The sequence below is a fragment of the Rhinopithecus roxellana genome, chromosome 18, assembly GCF_007565055.1.
Source record: "Rhinopithecus roxellana isolate Shanxi Qingling chromosome 18, ASM756505v1, whole genome shotgun sequence".
Taxonomy (NCBI): domain Eukaryota; kingdom Metazoa; phylum Chordata; class Mammalia; order Primates; family Cercopithecidae; genus Rhinopithecus; species Rhinopithecus roxellana.
The window spans coordinates 77,220,169-77,246,456 of NC_044566.1; the positions used below are offsets into that span (position 1 = coordinate 77,220,169).

General features: G+C 37.9%; 1 protein-coding gene across 8 annotated transcripts in view; it reads right to left on the bottom strand.

Annotated features, from left to right (window-relative positions):
* The window catches only part of KLF12 (Kruppel like factor 12), a 462,251-nt gene that overhangs the window by 238,012 nt on the left and 197,951 nt on the right, over positions 1–26,288 (bottom strand). For 6 of the 8 annotated variants that reach the window (XM_030922037.1, XM_030922033.1, XM_030922034.1 and 3 more), the window contains one exon: positions 21,518–21,607. In XM_030922037.1, coding sequence (XP_030777897.1) covers positions 21,518–21,583 — 66 coding nt within the window. In that variant the 5' untranslated portion in view covers positions 21,584–21,607. Of the gene's footprint in view, positions 1–16,630; positions 16,805–21,517; positions 21,608–24,906; positions 24,924–26,288 lie in introns of those variants that run through there. The other 2 variants (XM_030922039.1, XM_030922038.1) reach the window with 2 other exon arrangements.

Genomic DNA, 26,288 nt, shown 5'->3' on the forward strand with positions numbered 1-26,288 from the left:
TTTGGACTGGAGGAACAGTTGAGGGAGAATAGCGTGACATGAATCTTAAGTGTAAGATTTTATACAATTTGTTTATTAATTTTGTTTTGTTGGGGGTGGGAGGTATGATCTGTCTTTTCTTACAACCATGAGAGAGGCAGATTCCTCTGATCATCCATGTCAGAGATAATCGAATGAGGATTCTCTGTACACTGTATCTCAGAAACACAGCATCTCTGACTTCTTGTCAGGCTCAATAAATTAAAAGGCAGTCAACACTGACTGGGAGCGTACTTTCTGCACTGTCCTAGGTATTGTGCACGGCTTCAGCTAACCCAAAACCCTATGTTCAAACTTTTAAAAATCAGACATTTCTATTTCTCTTCAGATAATTGGAAAAAATATATGCCAGAATAAGGTTCCTGATTGGCCGGGCTAGCACAGACTGAATATTAACCCCCAGGCCCCCTCTGCAGGGTGGCTTTATGTGGTACTCAGCCAGGCACAGCAGCCCTGCCGTTAGGCCTTCCGACACAAATTTGAAATCCAACATCTCAGGTTCACTCCAATAGCGAGTCTCATTCTGTATAAAAGATGTGGAATCTTTGGAGATGTCATTTAAATGCCAATTTTCATGCTTCCTCTTCAAAGTTATGGCACTTATAACATCAATATTTTAAACAGTTCAAGTATTTTTTTTTTTATCTTCTAAATGAGTCATTCACTCTCTTAGTAGAGAAGAGGTAAAATAAAATGTCAATGACTAAAATGTGAACTACTGCTTCAAAGACAGAGTGAGTACATTTCTCACGATTCTATGGTAATTGGCTTGGAACTTGGAAATACAATGCCGCCCATGACAATGGAAATTCACTGGGCTCTGCAGGAATTCAAAGGCTGCTGGAGAAAGTGTCCCAGTATTACCCATATCTCACTTACTATACTTCTTATAACTCAATTTCCTCCCAACTCTCATGGAGTTTTAAAGGAATCATTTGTGCCACTCAGAATTTATATGTATCTACTAACCAATTTCAGCTACTAAAAATTTCTCAGATGTCTCCAGGCTACAGCAACCACTGGCTACTCTAACAGACCGTGCCCATCAGACAGGGCAGACATTCCGAGGGTCACGGCGGCCACATTTTAATTGTTCGATGACAGAAGGATGGGTCCTGGGATTTAGAAAGCAGCACCTTAGAAGTCACAGTCCCCAGAAACCCAATGAACCAGGGACCTTAGTGGCCCCCCTGTGTCAACTGTTCTCAGATTGCTGTTAAGAATGAGAATCACCTGGGGAATCTGGTGAACACCCAGGGTGTTTTTCTTCCTCCCAGAGATCCTGGTTTGGTAGAACTGGCGTGGGAACCCAGGATATTTTACAATCACAGTCTGCAGACCACACTTTGAAAAATGTTGTATTTCATACACCAGGCTTCCAAGTTGTGAGACAGATATATCTCAGACACTGATCATCAATACCATGCAGGCACACCTGTATTTTCTGGCCATCCACTGGAAATAATTATCAAATGATACCAGATGTGGGTAAAACATGAATTTTTCAGTTTTCTCTTGGGAAAAATTATGATCACAATACTTTCATTCCACCTTCTCAATGAATTGACATAAACACCACATGAAAAGGCACAAGAAAACACACTGAAGCATGAAAAGCATATACACAGATGTCAAGCAGGACTCAGGTAGAGCATGACCACCTCTTCAAATTACAAAGTACATAACAAAGTATATTATCCTAAAATATGAACTACACAAGGCATTTTAAGTACAGGTAGACTTCATTTTATTGTGCTTTGCTTTATTGTGCCTCACATATACTGCCTTTTCAAAAAATTTTAGGTTTATGGCAACCCTGGATTTAGAAATCTGTTGGTGCCATTTTCCCAACAGCATGTGCTCACTTTGTGTCTCTGTGTTACATTTCGGTTTGGTAATTCTCCCAATATTTCAAATGTTGTCATTATTATTATATTTGTTATGGTGAGCTGTGATCACTGATCTTTGATATAACTACAGTGATTTTTTGGGGGTGCCATGAACCCTGCCTATAAAAGACTATGAACTTAATAAATGTTGTGTGTGTTCTGACTGCCCCACCTACCAGCCATTCCCCTGTCTCTTTCCATCTCCTCCAGCCCCCTATTCCCTGAGACACTAAATATTGAAGTTAGGCCAAGTAACAACCCTACAATGACTCTAAGTACTCAACTGAGAGGAAGAGTTCCACGTCTCTCACTTTAAATTGAAAGCTAGAAATGACTAAGTTTGGTGAGAAAGGCATGTTGAAAGCCAAAATAGGGCGAAACCTAGGCCTCTTAAACCAAATAGCCACACTGTGAATTAAAGGGTAAGGTTCCTGAAAGAAATTAAAAGTCCTACCCCAGTGAATACACAAACAAGAAAGTGAAACAATTTTATTGCTGATATGGAGAAAGTTTGAGTGGTCTGGACAGGTGATCAAACCAGCCACAACATTCCGTATGCCAAGGGAATGTTAATCCAGAGCAAGTCTCCAACTTTCTTCAATTCTATGAGGCTGAGCGAGATGAGAAGGCTACTGAAGAAAAGTCTGAAGCTAGCTTTAGAGTTTGGTTCATGAAGTTTAAGGACAGAAACCATCTCTATAACATAATAATACAAGGTAAAGCAATAGCTGATACAAAAGTTGCGGCAAGTTATCTGGAAGATTTAGTTAAGATCATTGATGAAAGTGGGAATATACATTAAACAACAGACTTTAAGTGTATACAAAACAGCCTTGTATTGGAAAAAGATGCCATCTAGGACTTGCATAGCAAGAGAGAAGTTAATGCTTGGCTTCAAAGCACAGGCTGACTCTCTTGTTACGGGCTAATGTAGCTGGTGACTTTAAATTGAAGCCAAAGCACATTTACAATTCTGAAAATCCTAGGGTCCTTAAGAATGATGCTAAATCTACTGTCTGCTCTAGAAATGGAACAACAAAGCCTGGATGACAGTACATCTGTTAACAGCATGGTTTACGGAGTATTTTAAGCTCACTATTAAGACCTACTACTCAGAACACAAGATTCCTTGCAAAATATTACTTTGACAATGAACAGAGGTGTACAAGTAGATTAATATTATTTTCATATTTGCTAACACATTCATTCTGCAGCCCTTGGATAAGCAGTCATTTTTGACTTTCAATTATTATAATTAAAGACATATATTTCATAAAGTTATAGCTGCCATAGATAATGATTACTTTGATGTACCTACACAAAGTAAATTGATAACCTTCTAGAAACTAGATACCCTAGAACCCTGAGAACATCTGTGATTCATGGGAGGAGGTCAAAGTATTAACATTAACATGAGTTTGGAATAAGTTGATTTCATCCACATGGATGACTTGGAGGTGTTTAAGACTTCAGTGGAGGAAGGAACTGTAGATATGGTGGAAACAGCAAGAGAACTAGAACGAGAAGTGAAGCTTGAAGACATGATGGAATTGCTTCAATCTCAGACAAAATTTTCACGGGTGAGGAGTTGCTTTTTCCAGATAAGCAAATGGTTTCTTTAGATGGAATCTACTCCAGGTAAAGATGCTGTCCACACTGTTGAAACAACAACAAAAGATTTAGAATACTTCATGAACGTAGTTGAGCATGCACAGGCAGGGTTTGAGAGGATTGACTCTAATCATGAAAGCAGTTCTACCGTGGGTAAAACACTATCAAAGAGCATCGCATGCCATAGAGAAATCTTTTATGAAAGAAGAGTCAACTGATGCGGTAAACTTCATTGTCTTATTTTAGGAAATTGCCACAGCCACCCAAATCTCAGCAAACACCACCTTGATCAGTCCGTGGCCATCAACACACGAGGCAAGACCCTTCAGCAGCAAAAAGATTAAGATTTGCTGAAAGTCCAGATGATTGGTAGCATTTTTTAGCAATAAACTCGTTTAAAATTAAGGTATATACATTGTTTTTAGATGTAATGGTCTTGCACACTTAGTAGAATACAGCAGAGCATAAACATAACTTTAATATGTACTGGGAAACAGAAAAATTGTATGACTTGCTTAATTGCAATATTTGCTTTATTGTGGTGCTCTGGAACCAACTCTGCAATATCTCTGAGGTGTGTCTGTATCTTCAGGATATTTCTTCAATGCTCTCTCTCTCTCTCTCTTTTTTTATAAACAAAGGAGAACCAAAGGTAGAACTTACTTTTTAGAACTAATCAAACTGTATCACTGTAACACATAGTTTTTAGACACAGAATAAATGGTTCGGTTTTAAGCACACATAGTTTCTCTGCTTGAATTACTCAAGTAATTATGTCTCTGCAGATCAGGGTACATTTAGTGCATATCTGTAGAACTGGATCATTTCAGTAAAATGGAGAGTCTGCATAATCACATTCACTCCATGTTAAGAGACAACTGAGAACATGTCACTCCATGTTAAGAGACAACTGAGAACATGACAGAACAGCACTCAACTTCATGTCTCCTTCCTTATTTAAAAAAAAAAAAAATGCCAAGTTATCCCATGAATTCTTCCCAGTGTTAACATGGAATTGAAATAAAGTCATATGAAATAGCATAAAAAATGTGAAAGGGTGTAATGTATGAAACTCGAATGTCTAACCACTTAAAACACAGCTTTTATGTGAACAAATAACAGTAATTCCCATTTTATCTAAATGAATGCTAGAACAGTTAAACAGGCTTGAAAATCCAGTACCATAGAAAGAAGTGAGGAGTTGCACCAGTGAGAAGGTGAGAAAGGGAAGAAGAAAAAGCAGCCAGCTAAAAGTGAGAGAGCCCAGAGGCTTCTCCCCTTGACCACTCCTCGCCTGCTCAAATCAACATTCTTATTTTACATCACAAGTAACAGTTTTCTTGTACAAACTAACGGAGGAATGTAGCCTCTCTTACTGGAAAATATCAGCTGTCGGACAGCACCTTGCACAGGATAAGCCCCATTCCCATCAGTGTTTTCCACACTATCTCCATCCAGCTTATAACACCCTTTCATCTTTTACCTCTTCTCCAAACCTTTACTAAATAGTCAACTCTGTTTCCACCTCCAACATGAGGCCAGAACTTCCTTATACTAATATTAACGTCTACCTCTTTATTTTATTTTTTATTTTTTGAGACCGAGTCTCACTCTGTCGCCCAGGCTGGAATGCAGTGGCGCGATCTCGGCTCACTTCAACCTCTGCCTCCTGGGGTTCAAGCAATTCTCTTGCTTCAGCCTCCCTAGTAGCTGGGACTACAGGTGTGTGCCACCACACCCAGCTAAATTTTTATTTTATTTTATTTTTAGTAAAGACAGAGTTTCACCATGTTAGCCAGGATGGTCTTGATCTCCTGACCTCATGATCTGTCTGCCTCAGCCTCCCCAAGTGCTGGGATCTCTTTTTTTTTTTCAGATGGAGTCTCACGCTGTCTCCAGGCTGGAGTGCAGGGTCATGATCTCGGCTAACTACAACCTCCGCCTCCCAGGATCAAGTGATTCTCCTGCCTGAGCCTCTTGAGTAGCTGAGATTACAGGCACACACCACCACACCCAGCTAATTTTTGTATTTTTTAGTAGAGATGGGGTTTCACCATGTTGGCCAGGATGGTCTTGATCGCTTGACCTCATGATCTACCTGCCTCAGCCTCCCAAAATGCTGGGATTACAGGCCTGAGTCACCACGCCTGGCCAACATCTGCCTCTTAAGTCCATGATGATTTCTGGGGATCTTGTCTATCCACAGTTTTTACTGAAAACTGTAAACTGTATACAGGCACTTGAAATATGCAGGCAGTTAAACCTTGTAGCTAAAGGTTAAGTGTCAGAAGTTCTGGGCGATAATCTCACAATGGTTACAATTATCTCTGAGATTTAAGGAAGTGATCATTATGTTTTCAAGTGAAATATGGTGATCACAATACTCTATTCCATCTTCTCAATGAATTGAGAAAATACCAAATGGTAACACACAAGAAAGTGCTCTCAATTATGCAAGGGGTATATACAAATGGAAAGAAGTACTTGTTGCTATTTTTCTTTATACCACAAACACTGAATAAGTCAGAGGAAGCACATTTCCAACACCAAGGAAATGCAAACCTAAATTGACCAAATCAGTTTCTATCTCCTAATCAACAGATGACATTATTTCAGTAAGCATTTTTCATGAAACATGATAAAATAATGAGGTAACTCTTCAAGACCTGCAAAAATAAATGATTTCCCATGACTGTCTTACCTAACATGTTTTTGGCATTTAAGTTGCAGCTTTGTATCACAAAAAAAGCATTGTTAAACATAGCTGATTCTGACACTGAGAAGCTGGGTGATCCTAAAGTTCCTTAACCATTATTAATTACAGCTGTCCTCACTGGTAAAGTGGCAATGATCACAAGATTACTAGGGTGTTAGATAATATAAACGCCCAAGCACATAAAAGCATTCATAAATAGTACCCCCCATAGACATTCTTATTGAAAATTTAATATTAGGATCACTCTCCAAGCAAACTGTGGGGCTCCTTCAAGTCAGATTCTTGCCTACCTTTGTCCCTAATAACGCACACCACTTTGTTGACTAAAAATAAATGTGTCTGAAATCAAGCTGAGAAGAGAATTAATCCACATGATACAATTTGAGCTCAATTAAGTGCTAAATTGGGTGGGTAGTCATTGTAAGTAGATTCAATAAAAGTGTAAACACAAGAGAGATCAATGGAAATGCTTTCTGGAAGAGGGATTTTGTGCTGGTACTTGCAAGACAACTATGACTGAAACTAAAGGAACACAGGAGGGTGCTTCAGGTTGAAGTCACTGCTATTAGCTAAGAAATATTACATATATTAACTTCTTTACTTTCCCAGAAACTCCATGAGGTAGATATTATTATAATCCCCATTTTACAGATAAAGACACTGAGACAGATTAACCAGCTTGCCCAGGTTACCCAGTGTCAGAGTAGGACATAAATACAGAAAATCTGGCTTCAAAATCCACACATTGAATCACATAGTCCTCAAAATAAGATCTATTTATCAGAAAAGTGAGTACATCTCACTGTATCAGCTGCAAACAACAGAATCCTCTCTGTATAGTTTAAGTGGATAGAGATATTTTTTCACGTATCAGCCCAGAAATCTCAGTAGGTCAGAGGATCAGCCAGGAGCAACATGGGTGGGACAAAGTGCAAGCACACTAGGTCTGTTCCAGTAAAAATACCACTGCTGCCACCTCCAAGTATATGGTGCCAGAAATGTCACAGCCTCCGCCACAATGCCGTTAAGTCGTAACCATTGCACTTGCCCAAACAGCTGTTCTTCTGTGTGCGGGCAGCCTTACATTGCTCCCTTCTGCATCCCTTTCAGGCATAGTGCAGCAGATGGATAACATGTCCATATCCTAGCAGCAAGAGAGTCTAGGAGATGCAGATGAAAAAATAAAGGTTCTATCTTGGGAGGACTGGAATCACAATACAAGAAGCTAACGAAATGTCAAGATGATAAATAAAAGATGTCAGGCAATCACAAAAGGCCACTACACACCCTGATCACAAGCAGGATGAAAGGTTCTGAGAAATAAAGTAGCTATATCAAGTAGAGTCAGATTATACAGGTGTAACTGCATTTGAAAACAATTTACTCTGTCCAGTAAAAGCCATAGGTCTCTTAAAATAGCAAGACATCGTTCAGGGCATAATGTAAAGATGATTGGTTCAAAAATTGCAAGTGCCAGAAACTTGAATTTTTTCCCTACCATTTATAAATGTTATATCATAAAAGCATAGTCATATGCATCATTTTTTTTAAAAAAAAGCAAATATTAAATAAACTCTATTAAACAAACTGGCCACATCATACATTATTTTTGCCTCTTACAGTTCTCTTAAATTTCTTCAAGGATCATCTTCTAAGACAATGGAGACATTGAATGCTAATAATGTTTTATGTTTTTGGAAACAATTTGAAATAAAATACTAGATATTAACTAGAACTTTTTTTATTCAATTTGGGAAATAGAAACTTTTAAAAAAACCATCATTCATTTAACTGTCACAACCATATATGTTTCTGAATAATGTCTGAAATGCTTTCTACAGTAACAATTGTTTTTAGTAGTTCATGTTTAAGGAAAGATAGCCACATATGATAAGACACAGTATTTCTCAGTAAAATCCAGAATACAGAATTAAACACACCTATTTTAAAATGTCAATTATTGGTAAAAGGCAAATATATAACAGCACAACATCAATGTTTTAATTTTACAGTATAAACAAACAGACTGGTAGTAACAATATTACCAATTTTTTCCTGACAATACAGTAGCAAAGCACAGCATTACTTTGGAGTATCATTAATGTTAAATCTTTTTTCAACATCTATGTGAATAACTGGAAACTCTTTTTTATTTATTTTTTTGTGAGATGGAGTTTCGGTCATTGCAATGGCGTGATCTTGGCTCACCCACATCCTCCACTTCCCGGGTTCAAGCAATTCTCCTACCTCAGACTCCTGAGTAGCTGGGATTACAGGCATGTGCCACCAGGTCTCGCTAATTTTTTGTATTTTTAGTAGAGACGGAGTTTCTCCATGTTGGTCAGGCTGGTCTCAAACTCCCAACCTCAGGTGATCCACCCACCTCAGCCTCCCAAAGTGCTGGCATTACAGGCATGAGCCACTGCCCCGGCCGCATATTTTAATTTTCACATCCGAAATATTTTATATCACAAAACTCAGGAGAAATGCAGATTAACAACAAATGCAATGGCAGTTACTTTTTACTGATTACTTGACATATCGTGTACTATGCTAAGTATTATGTATACAATTTCACTTATTCTTGCTGAATTCATACATTTTATTATACCTGAATTTAAACAGAAAAATGTTTTACATCACTCTCAGACACATTTCTACAGCTCAAAAACACTGCATAGAAATGTGAATATACCCAAGGGCAATAATCCAAAGGAGATTAAGGCAAAATCTCTATTTATATATATTTATGTCAGTATAGAAGTCAGAAGCTACTATGGCAAATAAAACTTGAGGGGAGAAGAGCAAATTTAGCACAGACACGCAATGTCAATGGAAAGAAATAACTGTCTCTATATCTATCTTCCAACTTGATAAAACAACATCCATTAAGGGTTTTGATGATGATGTCTATGAAAATAGTGTTACTTTGCAAAATTGCTTATGGTGAAAGAATGCTAAATTTTCAGCAATATGTAAGTATTTGTAAGTATAATGCTGATTGGGGAAAAATATAATCTTGAAAATATATCTATGATCAGAACCAGCAGCCCCTGCACTGTTCATAGAAAATGCTTTACCTCAAATACTTTGCTTTTTTTTTTAACCATTTACAATAATATATTGACTATTTTTAAGTAGTCTGAATACTCATCTTTTATATGAAATTTATAACAAAACTTCAAGCAACCTAGAAGGCTCATTGTACTACCTTGTTAGAGCTGACTCTCAGCTAAGGGAGGCTTGAGGTTTTAAATGCATTAATTTATTTCAAGTTAAAAATAAAGTGTATAACCAAGGTTAAAAAAAGAATAAATTCCTTCTATATCTGAATTTTAAAGAGACAAGACTTGCTTATTTAGCAGATATAGGCTTTAAAGAGTGAATAATCTCAATTATCATCTTCACAAATTTCCTGAAAAATATATAATTAGTTATGACAAGAACATGGCAATGAAATTGGAGTTTGAGAGTTAAAAAGAAAATCAGTCATAGAGACTATGAGTCATCTTGAACATTATAGTTCATTTAAGATAGATGAAAAGAAGTTCATATTTCCTTATGACACTTTCTTCGCATTTTCTTAAGACAACAGACACGACTGACCAACGACAGTGAACACAGTTTCATTCTTCTATAGCCACAGATATGATCACTTAGTGAGACATTAAACTCATCAAAATTGTCACCAGGTCGCATGCCTTCAGAGCACAGCATTTTTCTCAGTGATGATTCTCTAACATAATTTGTAAAGAAAACAAAAAAACCCGTTGACATCTTTATTGTTACATTGGTTTCTCAAAACACTAGGGGAGTCTTCCAGAAGTTGAATCTAATATGTGGTGTCAGTTCTGCTCAATCTATTGATTTCTAAAATTGATAGACACACAGTGAAATAGAATTTTGCTCATGTGGTGACCAGGGATTATTTCTGCCCATTAAGTAAATACAAACATTATTTTACATAAAACAAACATAACTTATGTAGTAAAATATGTTTTAATCCTATGAAATTCAGTTGAAAGAATGATTCAAGAGTTCACATTTACTGTAGGATACTGCATAAAAGGCCTTGTGACTCTAGTTAGGCAAATTTGTATTTACCGGGGTACTAAACAAAATCTTTTCACAAGATCTATATTAGATTCTTCTTACACATCAATATATTAATAGGAATAATGTCCGATACCAGATCATGTCCAATGTGATAACTAGTCACAATGATCAAAACCGAGTTACAAAGACAAATACCCTGAATGACGAAAAGACTGATTCACAAGACACAGACTACATTCAGTGCCTGTTACTTACTGGTTGTGTGATCTTATGTGCACGATATATCTGCAATGTTATTTACTAATAAAAATAATATTACATCTACTCAAAGGATTACTAAGGCAGACAAGCATGTGAAACTATTATGTTCTCTTAATGAACTGACATCCTCATCATTATGAAATGCTCAATTTTATCTCTGGTTATATTATTGTTCTGAGACCTAATTTGATATGAATACAGGCACCAACATTTTGGTTTTGCTGTTATTTAGTCTTTGCATAATGTATCTTTTTCCATCCTTTCACTTTTTATCTTAAAAGAATGTTTACCAGAGAATTATTATGTTCCAGGAAGAAAACATTCAAAACTATTAATAGTTTTTATTTCAAGATGTCATCATGTCCTTTAATTTCTCTTGATGGGTTTTTTATAGATATTTAAACTTTTCTAAAATAAAATGCTATCAGACATAAGAATTCCAGTTTCTGATCTCAGGACAGGCCTTGTACACAGGAAATCAACAGGACCGGCGTGGCTAAACATGAATAGTCTCACCTTTCATATGAAACTTCTTCCTGCAGAGTTAGAAGGATGCTGTCAAAGCCAAAATTCATTTAAGTTTTCACGGTAAGTACAAGGAAGGCCATATATTCACACATGGTTGCTGCTATAACAAACAGATTTCTTAAAAAGTCACTGACCCTTTCAACTATACAAAGCAATCTGCTCAAGTCTTCCCTTAGCCAGTTTAGGAATTCATATTTGCTCTCCTACACAGTTACAAATCCTAAGCCCTCTGGTTCAAAAAAATGTTTTTTAATTCTTAATTGTGGTAAAGAACATATAACATAAAATTTACCCTCTTAACCATTTTTAAGCGTACAACTCAGTAGTGTTAACTATATTCACAACATTGTGTAACAGATGTCTAGAGCTTTCTTCATCTTACAAAACTGAAACTCTGTACTCTCAGGACAACTTCCTATCTCCATCTCCCCCAACACCTGGCAACTTCATTCTACTGTTGAAGATTTTGACTACTCTAGATTCTATCCTTTGATTACTCTAGAATGTACCATCTTGCTATCTGCACTCTGTTCCTTTTGCCTTTTCTTCTTTTAGATAAACTGAGGGGCTTTTTTTTGCAGTGTTTCTGGTTCATCTCCACTATTGGTTTGACAACTATATCTGGTTGTTTTGTGTGTATGGTTGCTCTAGAATTTACAACATAAACCTTTATCACAAGTTATCACTTAACGACTTACTGACCTACCGTCAAATAATACCACACCATTTCACATGTGGTGGAAGAACTCTACCTATACTTCCTTCCATAACCCTGCCCTGTGCTGTCATTACTACTCATTTTCATTCAATATGTCATGAACTCCACCATACATTGTTATATTTGCTTTCAGCAGTCAACTATCTTTTAAAAAGATTTTAAAATTCTTTTATATTGACCCATATGTTTACCATTACTCATTTCCTGTATAAATCTAAATTTGTACCTAGCATCCTTTTCTTTCTGCCTGCAATTTCTTTCTTCTTTCCTGGCTGATTTCAGATAAGAAGACTGATTTGTCTTCCTTCATATGAAAGGTGTATTTTTCGCCTCCTGGCTGCTTTTAAGACTATGTCCTTCATTACTTGTTTCTGGCAATTTGATTATTATGTGTTTTAGTGACATTCATTCTGTTTGGGGCTCATTAAACTTCCTGGGATTTGTGAGTTCATAGTTTCTATCCTATCTGAACAACGTCCAGCTTTTCTTCTTCAAATATTTTTTCTGATCTCCCTCTTCTTAAAAGTCCAATTGTATGGATGATAAGCAACTTTATATTGTTCCACAGCTGCTTACTGAAGCTCTGTTTTTATCTTCAGTCTCTATTTATTTTCTCTATGCGCTTTGTGCTTTATTTTGAATAGGTGTTTATTTTTGTTTATTTATTTTGAGACAGATGCAGTCTCACTCTGTCACTCAGGCTGGAGAGTAGTGGCACAATCTCAGCTTACTGCAGCCTCCACCTCCTGGGCTCAAGTGAGTCTCCTGCCTCAGCCTCTAGAGTAGCTGGGATTACAGGCATGAGCCATGATGCCTGGCTAATTTTTGTACTTTTTATTTTTTAGTGGCGACAAGGTTTTGCCATGTTGGCCAAGTTGGTCTCGAACTCCTGACCTCGAGTGACCCACACACCTCGACCTCCCAAAGTGCTGGGATTACAGGCAAGAGCCACTGCGCCTGGCCTATTTCGGAGAGTTTTTATTGCTAAGTATTCAGACACTGATCTTTTTTAATGCAATATCTATTAATGTCATCCACTGTATTTTTAAAATTTTAAATACAGTATGATATGCTTTGGAATTTTTTTCCCCTTCGAATTTCACGTGGAAATGTGACCTCCAATGTTAGAGGTGGGTCTAGTGTGAGGTGCTGTGTCATGGGGGCAGATCTCTCATTAATGACTTGGTGTTGTCTTCATAGTAATGAATGCGTTCTCACTCTGAGTTCACAAGTTGTTATCCTGGCACCACCTCCCTCTCACCACATGAGGCACCAGCTCCCACTCTGCTTTCTGCCGTGATTTATTTATTTATTTATTTATTTATTTATTTATTTATTTAGAGACAGAGTCTCGTGTTGCTCAGGCTGATGTGCAGTGATGGGATCTTGGCTTACTGCAACCTCCACCTCCCGAGTTCTAGCAATCCTCCCACCTCAACCTCCGGAGTAGCTGGGACTACAGGCACGTGTCACCACGCCTGGCTAATTTTTGTACTTTTTGTAGAAATAGGGTTTCACCACATTGTCCAGGCTAGTCTTGAACTCCTGCGCTCAAGTGATCCACCTCCTTTGGCCTTTCAAAGTGCTGGGATCACAGGCGTGAGCACTTGGCCTCGGGTATTTCTTTACAGTAATACAAAAATGGACATACACGGTATATGTTTCATCTATTTCATTTTTTATCATTTTGTACCTTCCATTTCTCTTCTCATCATTTTCAGGTTTTCCTTCACATTCGTGAGCATATAAGATACAAAATAGATGTTTTAAGATCCTTGCTTATTATTTGTCATTTCTGGATGTGTTTCTATTGATTCATTTTTAAAACTTGACTATAAGTTCTATTTTCCTGCTTCTTTGCACATCTGTTAATTTTGACCGGATGCCAGACATTGTGATTTTTACATCACTCAGCACTAGATCATGTCTTCTTTGGAGTGCATTTTTGTTCTGATATACAGTTGAGTGACTTGCAGATCAGTTCGGTCCTTTCAATGCTTGTTTCTAAGGTTTGTCAGGGTAAGTCCAGAGCAGTCTATTCCAGGACTAAGGGCCACTAAGCTGTGACCCTTCCAAGCCCTCTTCCCAATGCCTCACATATGAAGAGGTTGCTCCACCCTGATTTCTGTCAGCTTTATGTGAGCTCCAAGAATTGTTCAACCCACTGCTGTCTGGCTGGCCTTTCCTTGCCTTCCTCAATACACAGGAAGATAAGTACTCACCAAACCCTTTAGTGGGCCCCTATGGAGATCTCCAGAGCTCTCTTTTTGTGCAATTCCCTCCTCTGCACTATTGTTCTTCTCACAAACTAGTTGTCCTAACTTCTCCAAATATCAAACTCTGCCTGCTTAGCTCAGTGAGACTGCAAGGTCCTATATGGGTTCTTCCTCCCTGCTTTGCCGCCGGGAAGGTATCTCCAAGCAGTAACCGGAGGCCATTGTAGAGTTCCTCACGTTTTCTGCTCTCCTCTCACGGACCACTTGTTGTCCAATGTGTGAAAAAATATCTCTTATTTCATCTGAGTTTCTAGTTGTTTATGGTGGGAGTCAATTCCCACAGTAGTTAATACTTCGTAGTCAGAAGTAAAACTCCTCCAAAGGTTAAACAGGAGATTTTGGCCAGATGCAGTGGCTCACGCCTGTAATCCCAACACTTTGGGAGTCGAAGGCAGGTGGATCACAAGGTCAGGAGATTGAGACCATCCTGCCCAACATGGTGAAACCCCGTCTCTACTAAAAATACAAAAATTATCTGGGCATGGTGGCATGTACTTATAATCCCAGCTACTTGGGAGGCTGAGGCAGGAGAATTGCTTAAACCTGGGAGGCGGAGGTTACAGTGAGCTGAGATCGTGCCACTGCACTCCAGCCTGGCAACAGGGCGAGACTCTGTCTCATAAATAAATAAATAAATAAATAAGGACATTTTTTGTGATGCACTTTATCAACTCTGAACCAGAATGCAAACATTAGCTCAAGAAAACACATCTACAGAGAAAACATGCTTGATGGTTCAGATTTTTTAAAAAAAATTCTTCCACAAAGACAACGAGACAAAGCAGACCGTGGTCTTGTAGAAGCTGAAATATTCTGGAAAGGTTAATATTCTGGAAAGGTTAATTTGCCTGAAATCAAAATGCTCAAATTACTCAGAGCATGAAATTTCCTTTAAAAATCTTCCTTTTTACAAAGCACTGACCCTATAAAAATGCAAATAACTCTTGGAAAGGACACTTTACATTCTCTTCAATTAATGAGATTGTGGTTAGAACTGGTCATCTATTGGTACCTTGAACCATTACAGCACCATCAGAGGGCAGGGACATCTGGATTGTGGTGGCAGGAGAATGCAGTTGAAAGAGAAAGTACATTGCTAAAGGGAAGAAGGGCAGACTTCTCAACTTCACAGCTTTGCCCGGGGCAGGCCCTGAGGGAAAGGATTTGTCTGTCTGCTGTATTTCCCTTGGGTACTATCTGTAATTACTATCACAGCTCATTGATTTTCAATCCCTTCTATTAATATATTTATTGGCCATTCTGACATTACTAAAATCAGTCCAACTCTGCATCTTTAGTGGAGGATATCTCTTCTTAAAATATCAGTCTTGCAAGAGCAGACATTTCTTTCTGCTTAAAAAAAAATGGTCTTCTCACATTAGACATAACACAGCAACTGCAAATGTTTTTTCTTTGAAGCCAGGTAGTGACATGCACAGATTTCACTATAGATCAAAAGATCTCAAGCAGTGGGTCATCAGAGAATATTAAATGATAAGCAAATTTGTATTTCCAAGATAATTCTATCAATTTAGCCAAACGCTGGCCCCTGTTCCACAGCAGGAGAGGAAATAATGAGCCCCTGTTAAAGGGTAATGAAAGTGGCATTTTTAATAATGCCCTTTTTTCACTTCTGATAAAGTCATTAAAGTAACACTGTCTTACTAAGCCTTTACATACAGATGTAAACTAGATCGTTAGTGTAAAATTAAATAGGTTTACTGAGGAAAAAAGTTAGGTTAATTGTTGGGTTTTTTCCCCCTAATGCTACTGAATTTTAATGTAATTTATTTCCTGCCTTAAGTAAACATTCCATAGCACATTTCCAGGTTCAGCTACAATACTTGCACTCGTCTATATTTTTTTATTAAGCCTAAGGACTAGAGTCTTTTTCAAAAAAGCACCCATCTCCAAATCCTCTCAATTCCACAGTGTGCCAAACAGTCTCTCACTTACAACAAATAGCACATGAATGAATCACCATTTATTGAGCCCTGCCTATTCATAAGCTCCTGTGCTGAGATGATGAGGAATAACAAGAAACATGAAGCATAAGCTCTGCTCTTAAGGAAGTTACATTACAGCTGGCTTCATGATGCTAGTCAGCTCTTTGTGATATAGAAATAGCTTCAACACTTTGCTATTAACGTCCTGCAGAATGGTTTCTAAAAGTTACTGCAAGCTGCCTCTAGGGAAAAGACCAAGTCTCTCTTATCCTCTTTTGTTCTGCCTCTAAAATGAGGGAGTGCATAGGAATCTCTGGTCTGGCCAAGGTGAACATTTCCTGGTAGTTAAGGCATGAAGTATTGACGTGATCCTATACTTGTCTGCGGCAATGCCTGCACCCCTCCTAGCTACATGGCTATGGCAAAGAGGCATTAGGCTCTCTTCCCCAAGGATAACAGAAAGGAGTCTGACTTCCACTCAATTACTGACTGCTTAGACCACTTAAAATTAGCAAAACACCCAATCTCTTTCCCTGTTTCTGCCACACTATTGCCGCTCTTCTCTACTGGCCCACGGATCAGAACTGTACCTGGTTCTACAGCAGAGAAGAGAGGCAGGATAACCAATGGCTTCAACACCCTTGCAGTTAGTGTAGATGCTCAGGTCAGCTCCTTCCCCGTGGCAGATTCCTCAGACTTAGGAAATAAACAGTGAGGGTGACTAAGAAATGCTGCTTTCAGGTCTCCCTCTGAGTCCTCTGCACCTATATAGTTTTCAAAAATATTTTTATTTAGAGAGTTCATCTTTTCTTTTTAAAACATTTTAAGAATTTCAAATACAGAAAATTAGGCAGAATAAACTATTTTCATTTCTTTGGTTCCATTATTCTGTTTTTATTCTGTTACTGATATTATTATTTGTGTTCCATTATTTCACATCATAAACTCTAATCAGAATTTGAAACATTTTTCCAGATATGCTTAAATGAAAATTCAAATGAAAAAAAAAGGGTTCTAATTTCAGATCTACCCTGTATCTACTTGGAGAATTATGAATTAACCAGATGTCGAAGTCTTACTAGATACCTCATGAGGATTGCAGCAACATAAATGAAAGTAATAGGGCCTTTTTCTCCTGTTTTTCTTCTAAAGGAGAACACTGACTCAGCACCCACCAAAGGCAGGCAGGCTCCTGCGAGGATGGGTGGTTAATTCCACCTTCCAGGTGAGTAGGATTAGAGGAGACTAAGGATGACCCACACAGCTGGTACCAGGCTGAATACCATCTGAACTCAGGTCTTTCTCACTTTGAAGTCTGTAAATTTACACTTCCATACATAGGAAGCTTCACTGCAGTAAGACTCTTAAATGCATAAATAGAAAGACTTTGTCTCACCCCTTGCTCCTCACCAGGATCACAGAATGACAGACTTTAACTGGCAGGGAAGGCCTCATCTCCAGCACCCCCATTGTATGGCTGAGGACATAAAGGCCTGGAGATAGAAAATAACTTCCCAATGTCATTCAAGCTGGTAAACTGCAGGGCCAGGAATAAAATCACGTAGTATATCTTTGGGGCAGTATCCTCTATATACTGCCTTATAGCTGAGTGTGATAGTTTTAATACTCTTCTTCTTGTTTCAGTCCTTTGCTTAATAACATGTTAGAACATCCAAAGACTAACAGCATTTGGGACGCGCTTGTAACAGCAGGGCGCATACACCAAAGTCACAGACAAAGTCATTCAAACACTCCTTGCTGTGCCCCTGAAGTGTATCCCAAGAGAACATGCCCTTCCTAGAGACTGCCAGCAGCATGTGCTGTGTTACCAACAAGCAAGAAGAAAACCGAAGTCACATTTCAGGTGACTGCAATAATCATCTGCCTAGCTTTCACTTAACTGAAAATGCAAGAGTCAGAGAACTCCAAACAGAAGGCACACAGAGGTGGTGCCCATATGCTACCACACCTATCTGGTTCACATGGCTACAAGATGAGGACTCCTGTCACCAATGAGAACACATATTTCCAATATTTACAATTTTGATTTTTACATTCACAATAACCCTATGACATAGAGCAGGTTGACAATTATCTGTTGACTGGTTTTATATTTTTCACCATGCTAATTATAATGCCTAGAAAAGTTGAATAAATAATGTATTTACCATGTGCCAGAAACTATAAGAGATACGAACCAGAAATATAAGAAATAGTCCTTGTCCTCTAGGAGTTTACACTCTGATTGAAGACACATGACCACACACACACACAGCATAAATCTCATTAAGAGAATGAGTCAAGGCAGCCAGAACTTTCCAGAGAAGAGACGCAGGTCTGTTCCCAATCTGTCTTTAACTTCTGAAATGTGCTCCTCAGGTCCTGAATTCCTTGGAGGGGTGGGGAGACATGCAGAGCCCAGCTGACAGCAGAAGACTTAAAGGACTCTTTATAACACACAGCAGAGAACAACTACATGCCTTCCTGGTGCACTGATAAACAAGGGCATGTAGAGTAGCATATCTTTAAAATGCTGCGTGCAGCCTGAGAGAAATACCGGCTTTTCTTCACCAAAAGATTGAGATGAGTATCTATTTCTTAAAGACAGAGTACCAAAACTAGGTTTTTCAGAGTGATTATACATTCCAACCAATGTACTACTTTCAGGCTTTCTTCAAGCTTTCTCATTTATTGCTGTGACACAGACAAGTTTCTATCACTTTTTGTTCATTGTTAATTAACATGTTTCATCTTTTTCAAAAGTCCATAATCAGCTGGGTATGGTGGCACATGTCTGAAACCCCAGCTACTTGAGAGGCTTATGCAGGAAGATCACTTGAACCCAAGAGTTTGAGTCCAGTCCGGACAACATAGCAAGTAAAACCCTATGTCATAAAAATAGATAAATAAACAAATGCCCATAATTGCACATGTGAGTGTAATTATTTATTGAAATTTCACTAATGTGTTTTTCTTACACAGAATTAAACTTCAACCAGCCTTTAAGTCATAAATGAGGAAGAAGTCATGAAATATTCAAAATTCTAGTTCTCCTTATCTAAAAATAGTTCTAAGATTCTGAACATTATATGGTATATAACACCCACCTCACCTTCTCCAATGAAAAACCCAGTAAAGTGGCCAAAAATGAAAGTCACCAAAATTCCAGATTTTGTTTTAAAGAAGAGTTGATTTAAAGCATTACAAAAGTGTTAAAATTGTTGTATTCTAATAGAGTTAAATCATCATACATTTCATTAAACACTACAGGCTGATTCTCCTGAAGCTTTGCTACAAAAGAGAATGCAATTATATCTGTCATATATTTAAGAAGTACACATAAACCCAAAAGGAAAAAAATAAAGTTCTATTTCCCTTCAACATGCACAATCTAAAATACCAACATCAGCTCCATTCACAAGGAGTAAAATTGATTTCCATGAACAGGCATTAGGCAATACCTATGAACCCACAGCTTTTCATGTCCCTATCTAAGGACAAAAAGACGCTTTCTATAATAACGTGACATGGGGTTTTTCCTCACACTGCAAAACTGCTGGGAATACTGGCTTTTGTTTTTTTGTGCACTTAAATCTTTCAGGTAGACCTTACCTTGAAACCGAAAAAAAAAGGGGAAAGAACTATATGGATATTGTTAAAGATTACCAGGACTGGTGACAGCAACCCACTATTCTGGCTTTGACCATTGGTCCGGGGCTACGCTTCTAACTGATTTGCTGTAGTTTCTGCCTTCCTCCAACGTGCATAGTTTGAACAGATTCTCTGTTATTTCAAGCTGAAGAAATTATTGTGAAATACAGACTGCTTTTTCACTTTTTTTCCCCATGAGCAGTGGGAAAAGGCTATCCTTTCTGAATAAGATGCTAGACTCTATATGAGTTGAGCAGAAATTTATTTTATTAAACTCATGATAATGCAACTAGATTAAGAAATGAATTAAGAAAACAGAACTCTAAAGAACTAAGACAAATCCTCCCCATGGTTAGGTTAATCAAAAAAGGTTAAAACTATCTATAAGGTTTGGAAGATACACAGAATTTAACTTAGTGAATCCAGCTAGGAAATCCAATTGAACACATGATGTTTTCTGAAAGGTTGTCTATACTGAACCAATGTTAGTAATTGCCACAGTCTGCTCCCTCATGATCCTCTGCCGCCTGTGTCTTGCGCTGAATCTATATGAGTTGGTCATTATATCATGTCTAGGACTGTGGAGTCATGTTATTGGTTGAAATACTCCACAAAGTTCATTTCAGAGCTAAAAACGTCAACCCAGAACATAGAGGTGAAAAGACATCTTCTACCACGAGAAGGCTCTGTTCAAACACAGGCTTACAATGAAATAAATTATATTGACATGCCACACACTCCGCTACATGATGCTCAGGTAGGCAGAAGTTACTGAAGAGACCCTCTAAATACACCATCTGGATCCATAACCTTGAATGTCCTCATTATGAAATCCTTTTGGGACATCAATACCCTAACCCTATGAGTGGGATCCCGGATGCACTCATCCACATCGATTTTTATACTCTTAACAGTGAGATTTTATTCACATTTAAAATTTCTTTTGAATGTTCAAGTACAAAACATTGCTAATTTTTAGTAATGATGTTTTAATAAGAGAGATACTGATAAGGTAAAGATAATATACGTATTTATGTCCTTCTGTCAGTCACCTGTGCTGCCTCAGTGGTGGTGGTTTAATAAGATAGGTAGCCAATAGGCACTCAGCCCATGAGCAGTGCTTTATCCCTTAAAGTTGCCAATGCTGCAACCAATTATACTGCTCTTATGCTCTTAACTAAACCAGTGAAGACATTAATGTTCATTATAAAATCTATGTCATTTAAAAAAATATGCACTCGTAGTCTTTATATTTTCAGTACCCATAAATTAATTCATTGGTTTGGCTATGTATTGTTAAAGAATCCTTTTGATTTAAGACATTTTTCAAATTCAGTGACCTCATCAACTATCCCCTAGTACTCCTACAGTAAGAAAGAGCAAGTACAAATGTCAAAAAAGAAGCCCATTCAACAAACAGTAACATTCTCATAGCTGTACTTTGTCATTTCCTGATTAGAATCAACCAAACTATGATGACACTAAGGTTATATTCCCAACTGATTTTTTAATACTTCCTCTTTGCTTTGGATTTTTATTAGCTTTTCAAATCATTTACCAATTGAGATATAGCCATACGGTTCTCATAATGTCACTATGCCTTCCAACTTTTAGGACACTATCCCTTCCAAGGAAATAACAGTAGAGGTTGCAAATGGATACAAATTAACCACAATCTCAGATTTTTTTGTTTGTTTGTTTTAACCTGAGAGAGAAAAGTTTAAGCAAAGGAAACCGTAGAAGTGCTCTGCAAACCTCAGGATACTCTGCAGAAGAATGCCACTCTCATCAAAAGCAGTGGGGCATTGCTGGAAACTTGTGCTTACCCCTTGTTCAGATTCCAAAAGCTCTGTTTTGACTCTGACTGCCGGCATCCCATCAAGCATTAACATTCTGTTCTCAAAGGTGTTGATATTCTGAAAATAAAAGGGAGAGAGAAAGATTCAGCTCTAAAGCATTCAAAAGAGGACCTCTGGGAGAGTCTTCCTTCATTGTAGTACATTTAGTACTGCTAACCTAATTTTTTTAAACAATAAAGATAATTAAATGAGAATATCGGCATAACCAATTACCCCCCTACTCTGAACTTTCATTTGAAATAAAGACCAAGCAGTTGAATTAATCAGTCTGATTCTCTGACCTCTGGGTTGGAGGTCAGACTGTAATAAACTAGAGTATGGAAACCTTACATTAATTTATATGGGGCTGCAACAATTCATCACACTTTCACAATAGTGGAAGGAAACAGAAGGCAAGTTTTTCTCTTCCCTTAGTTCTGGAAATTGTATTGTGCGAAGATACCCATAAAGGAGAAAATCACATAAAAATTCATAAACTCTCATTATTAGTCAAAGCCTAAATCATTTAAAAAGCAAGATAATTCCATACGTTTAATTTTTATGTCATGGTAATTCTGGTCAAATGAAAATTTCTACCTATCAACCTCCAAATATCTACTTTACAAACAACCAACATAAATCTTAGATTAAGAGTGAATATTTAGGCTGAACTAAATAACAAATAATTATTTGGTCTTTATTCTGGTATAAGTTTTGCTCAATTTACCACCTCTTGAAAAGAAAATCTTATTTATATTGTAGCTCAATAACATTTCAAACACCATTTATAAAAGATTAAATCAAGGTTATTCTCTATGTAATTGTCATTGCCTTGGGGATTTTCTACAGTCAGCAACCTAGGAAGGGAGTCAGAATCACACATCAGTGCTCGCATAAGGCCCAAATCAGGCTCATATTTTTAAACCTGTTTAGAATGCTAATTTCTCTGTTACATATTGATTCAACTACAAATCTGATAGAACTAAATTTGATTGAGATTTTAGGATGGTTATTTTTATTTAATTACAGAATGTAACCACAGGACACTAAAGTGGTCTTACTAAGAAAAAAAAAATCAGTTTCTAAATATTTTGCCTACCTGGTGAAAAAGGTGAGTATAATTTCTAAATCTTTAAGCGTTCCCTTTTAATATGGTCGCTTTTCTACAAAATAGCAAGTTAAATAAAAACAACTGGACTGGGCACAGTGGCTCACGCCTGTAACCCCAGCACTTTGGGAGGCTGAGGCGGATGGATCACCTGAGGTCAGGAGTTCGAGACTAGCCTGGCCAACACGGTGAAATCCCGTTTCTACTAAAAGTACAAAAATTAGCTGGGTGTGGTAGCAGGCACCTGTAATCCAAGCTACTCGGGAGGCTGAGGTGAGAGAATCACTTGAACCTGGGGGGTGGAGGTTGCAGTGAGCCAAGATCGCGCCATTGCACTCCAGCCTGGGGAACAGGAGTGAAACTCCATCTCAAAAATAAATAAATAAAAACAACTCTCCTTTCAACAAATTATAAATTACATGTTCTTATTACCAAATAATACCAACAGAGTGCAGTACAGTGAAACTCTACTTCTCATATTTCTTGACTCTTCTTTTTGTTAAGAAAAATGTTCCAAGAAATAAAATTTTCAGTCTCTTATCATAAATATTTACTCCAAGGAATCAACAAGGAAAAGCAAATTTACTCTGGAGTTAATGAGCATTTAAAAAGTCTACACCACCTAGTCTACTAGGTGATAAAAAGAAGAAAACAAATTACTGTCAATATTATTTCCCTATAAGTGTTCGATATTTTCAAAACTGGCAGAATGCTTTTAAAAAATTTTTGCTTTTGACTTGTCCCATTTTTTTCAGAATTTTACATCTTAATAGATAAGTTAGAGTAGAAGGAATAGAAGGAACTGTGGTATATTACTGGTGAGCTTAGGTGAGTTGTTCTAAACTTGAAACCCTTTCATGGAGGCCTGTGGGTTGTTTTCACATGGGGCAGGGATCTCAAATCCTAACGTGTCACTGGCTTCCGTGGTTGGCAGCAGCCAGCTTGGCTTACCACCATCCAGTCTCAGGAAAGCCTTCCTGCAGCCGGCCAGCCCTCGACTCTCTGGAGTCTGGCAGCAGCTCTAGGAATCCACCTTAACAAAGCACCCTGTAGGCTGTTTGGCTGGTAGACAATGAAGGATGAGCTGATATTGCTTCCTACCCTGGAGGAGTTCTTGCCCAGATGAAAAGGCAAGAAAATGCCTTATAAGGAAGGCCCAAGCAAAAGAGGAGAAAAGACAAAGAGCGATTCTGGAAAAGCAGATTTAATGAACTGTTAGAATCTGATTAGAGGCTAATGTCCCTTTTAGTGCTTTGTACTAATTTACAGCTGATATACTTTAACCATTTTCCCCACTGGCTGTGATAAACTCATTAGTTTAAAAAATGCAAGCTAACCAGAGTCTTTGAAGTTAAAAACTGATAAATCATGAAAACCTGACTAGGTCTGTGTTCCACTTAACACATTTAAATATCACTATATATTCATGATGGTTTTTCTTTAAATTTTTATTGTTCTTGAATAATTCTACATGTGTTAAAGTCAACATGTACAGTTTAGTTTCATGTACAAGCGAAAAAAATAAAACATTCTCGATTTTTTAAGAAATCAAGTTTTCCTGGAAATCTTTCTATGATTTTCTAGAATCATTCACTGCCACAACTATAATAAACACCATAAATAACAATGTTCACAGCTGGGGAACTATGCTTCAACTGTTAAATTCTTTCAACTAGTGCAGATTCAATCTGTATATATGCCTGTTGCAAACACATGTGAAGCATATTCATCTCTGCATTCATGGATCTAACCCCAGTTCTCATAAACAACAGCATTCAGTATCACAGCATGCTCCAAACTATCTAGGTAGGTGTGTGATTTTTAAACAACACATGGTAATTACACAGCATTGACAATACAGTCCTTGAATCAAAATATTGATAACTTTATCTCACAGAGCTAAGATCAGATACATATAATCTCAGATGATCGTAGACTTTAAATATGTAATAGAGTCTAATAATTTGGAACTGCTGTCAAACATATCTTGCCATGATCTTAATCAAAACACATTTGCTGTGGAATCAATAGCTCAACTGATTCCCAAGAGATAAAATTAGTCATCAATTTTAGTAATGTAGTATTCTTTGTATATTTACAATATTTTAATGTTACACAACCCTCAAGAAATACTTTATGTATGCTTATACACTTGTTTCACAAGTGAATTGTATCAATTAATGAAAAATCATCCATAGAATTTGTTAGTTGGCTGTTGACCAATTTCAGGTGCATGGGATGGGAAGGGTACTCTTGATATCCCATTTACCAAATATGAATTGGCAACGGCCGGGCGTGGTGGCTCACTCTTGTAATCACAGCACTTTGGGAGGCTGAGGCAGGCAGGTAACTTGAGCTCAGGAGTTTGAGACCAGCCTGGCCAACATGGTAAAGCTCCGTCTCTAAAAAAAATACAAAAATTAGTCAGGTTTTGTGGTGGGCGCCTGTAGTATCAGCTACTCAGGAGGCTGAGGCAGGAGAATCATTTGAACCCGGGAGGCAAAGGTTGCTGTGAGCCAAGATCGTGCCACTGAACTCTAGCCTGAGCAACAGAGTGAGACTGTCTCAAAAGAAAAAAAAGAAAAAGAAAGAGTTGGCAACACAGTAGTCGAGCTGACATTTGCTCTCCCTGTCAAAAACCATGTAAGCACAACAGTCATTGATCCCAACATCTCAAAATATTCTGAATGTAATGTGCAGCAAGGAAAGGGACTGATCGTCAATGATCAGAACTCATAAAAACACACAATATGCATGACTTTCCAGGTCAACTCCTACAATGTGCCCCCCTAACCTCCCAAGGCAGGTCTTTTCCTTTCTCTCCTCCTGACCTTGACTCACTTTGCACAACTGGAGTAATAAGGAGCTAGCTAGTCAATACTCAACAGTTCTAAGCTTTTAAACAAGGTTCCTGTCGTAAGTCAAAAATAACTGCTGGTGTCTGTTTTGCTCTTTCTAGATACAGGATATATGATATATTTATTTAAATATGCATCCACTTTAAATCTTCATATTCAGGTACAGGTGATGAGAAATAAGAATATGTCGCCCTGCCCCATGTCCACATTATGCTAGACAGTGATGTAAGGGACATATGAACAGTCAAGATTCACCACATCAAGTTGCTTGGGACACTTTCATAGCAGATTCTTTTTTTTTTTTTTTTTAAGACAGAGTCTCACTCTGTCACCCAGGCTAGAGTGCAGTGGCATGATCTCAGCTTACTGCAACCTCTGCCTCCCAGGTTCAGGCGATTCTTGTGCCTAGTGTCCTGAGCAGTTGGGATTACAGTCATGCGCCACCATGCCTAATTTTTTCTATTTTTTGTAGAGATGGGGGTTTCACCATGTTGGCCAGGCTGGTCTTGAACTCCTGGCTTCAAGTGATCCATCTGCCTTGGCCTCCCAAAGTGCTGGGAATACAGGCATGAGCCACCAGGATGGCATAGCAGATTCTTAAAGGTTTACAATGCAAGAGTGCCAACTGGTTAAAAGTAACATCCTGTGGGTACCTCTTCCTATAGAAAAAATATCAGAATCAGATTACAGGGCAATTAGGCATTTGCATAAAAAAGATTTCTTAGAGAAGCCAACTGATCTCACCTCTACCCTAAAAACAACAAACACCAATCACAACAGCAATTTTTTTCAA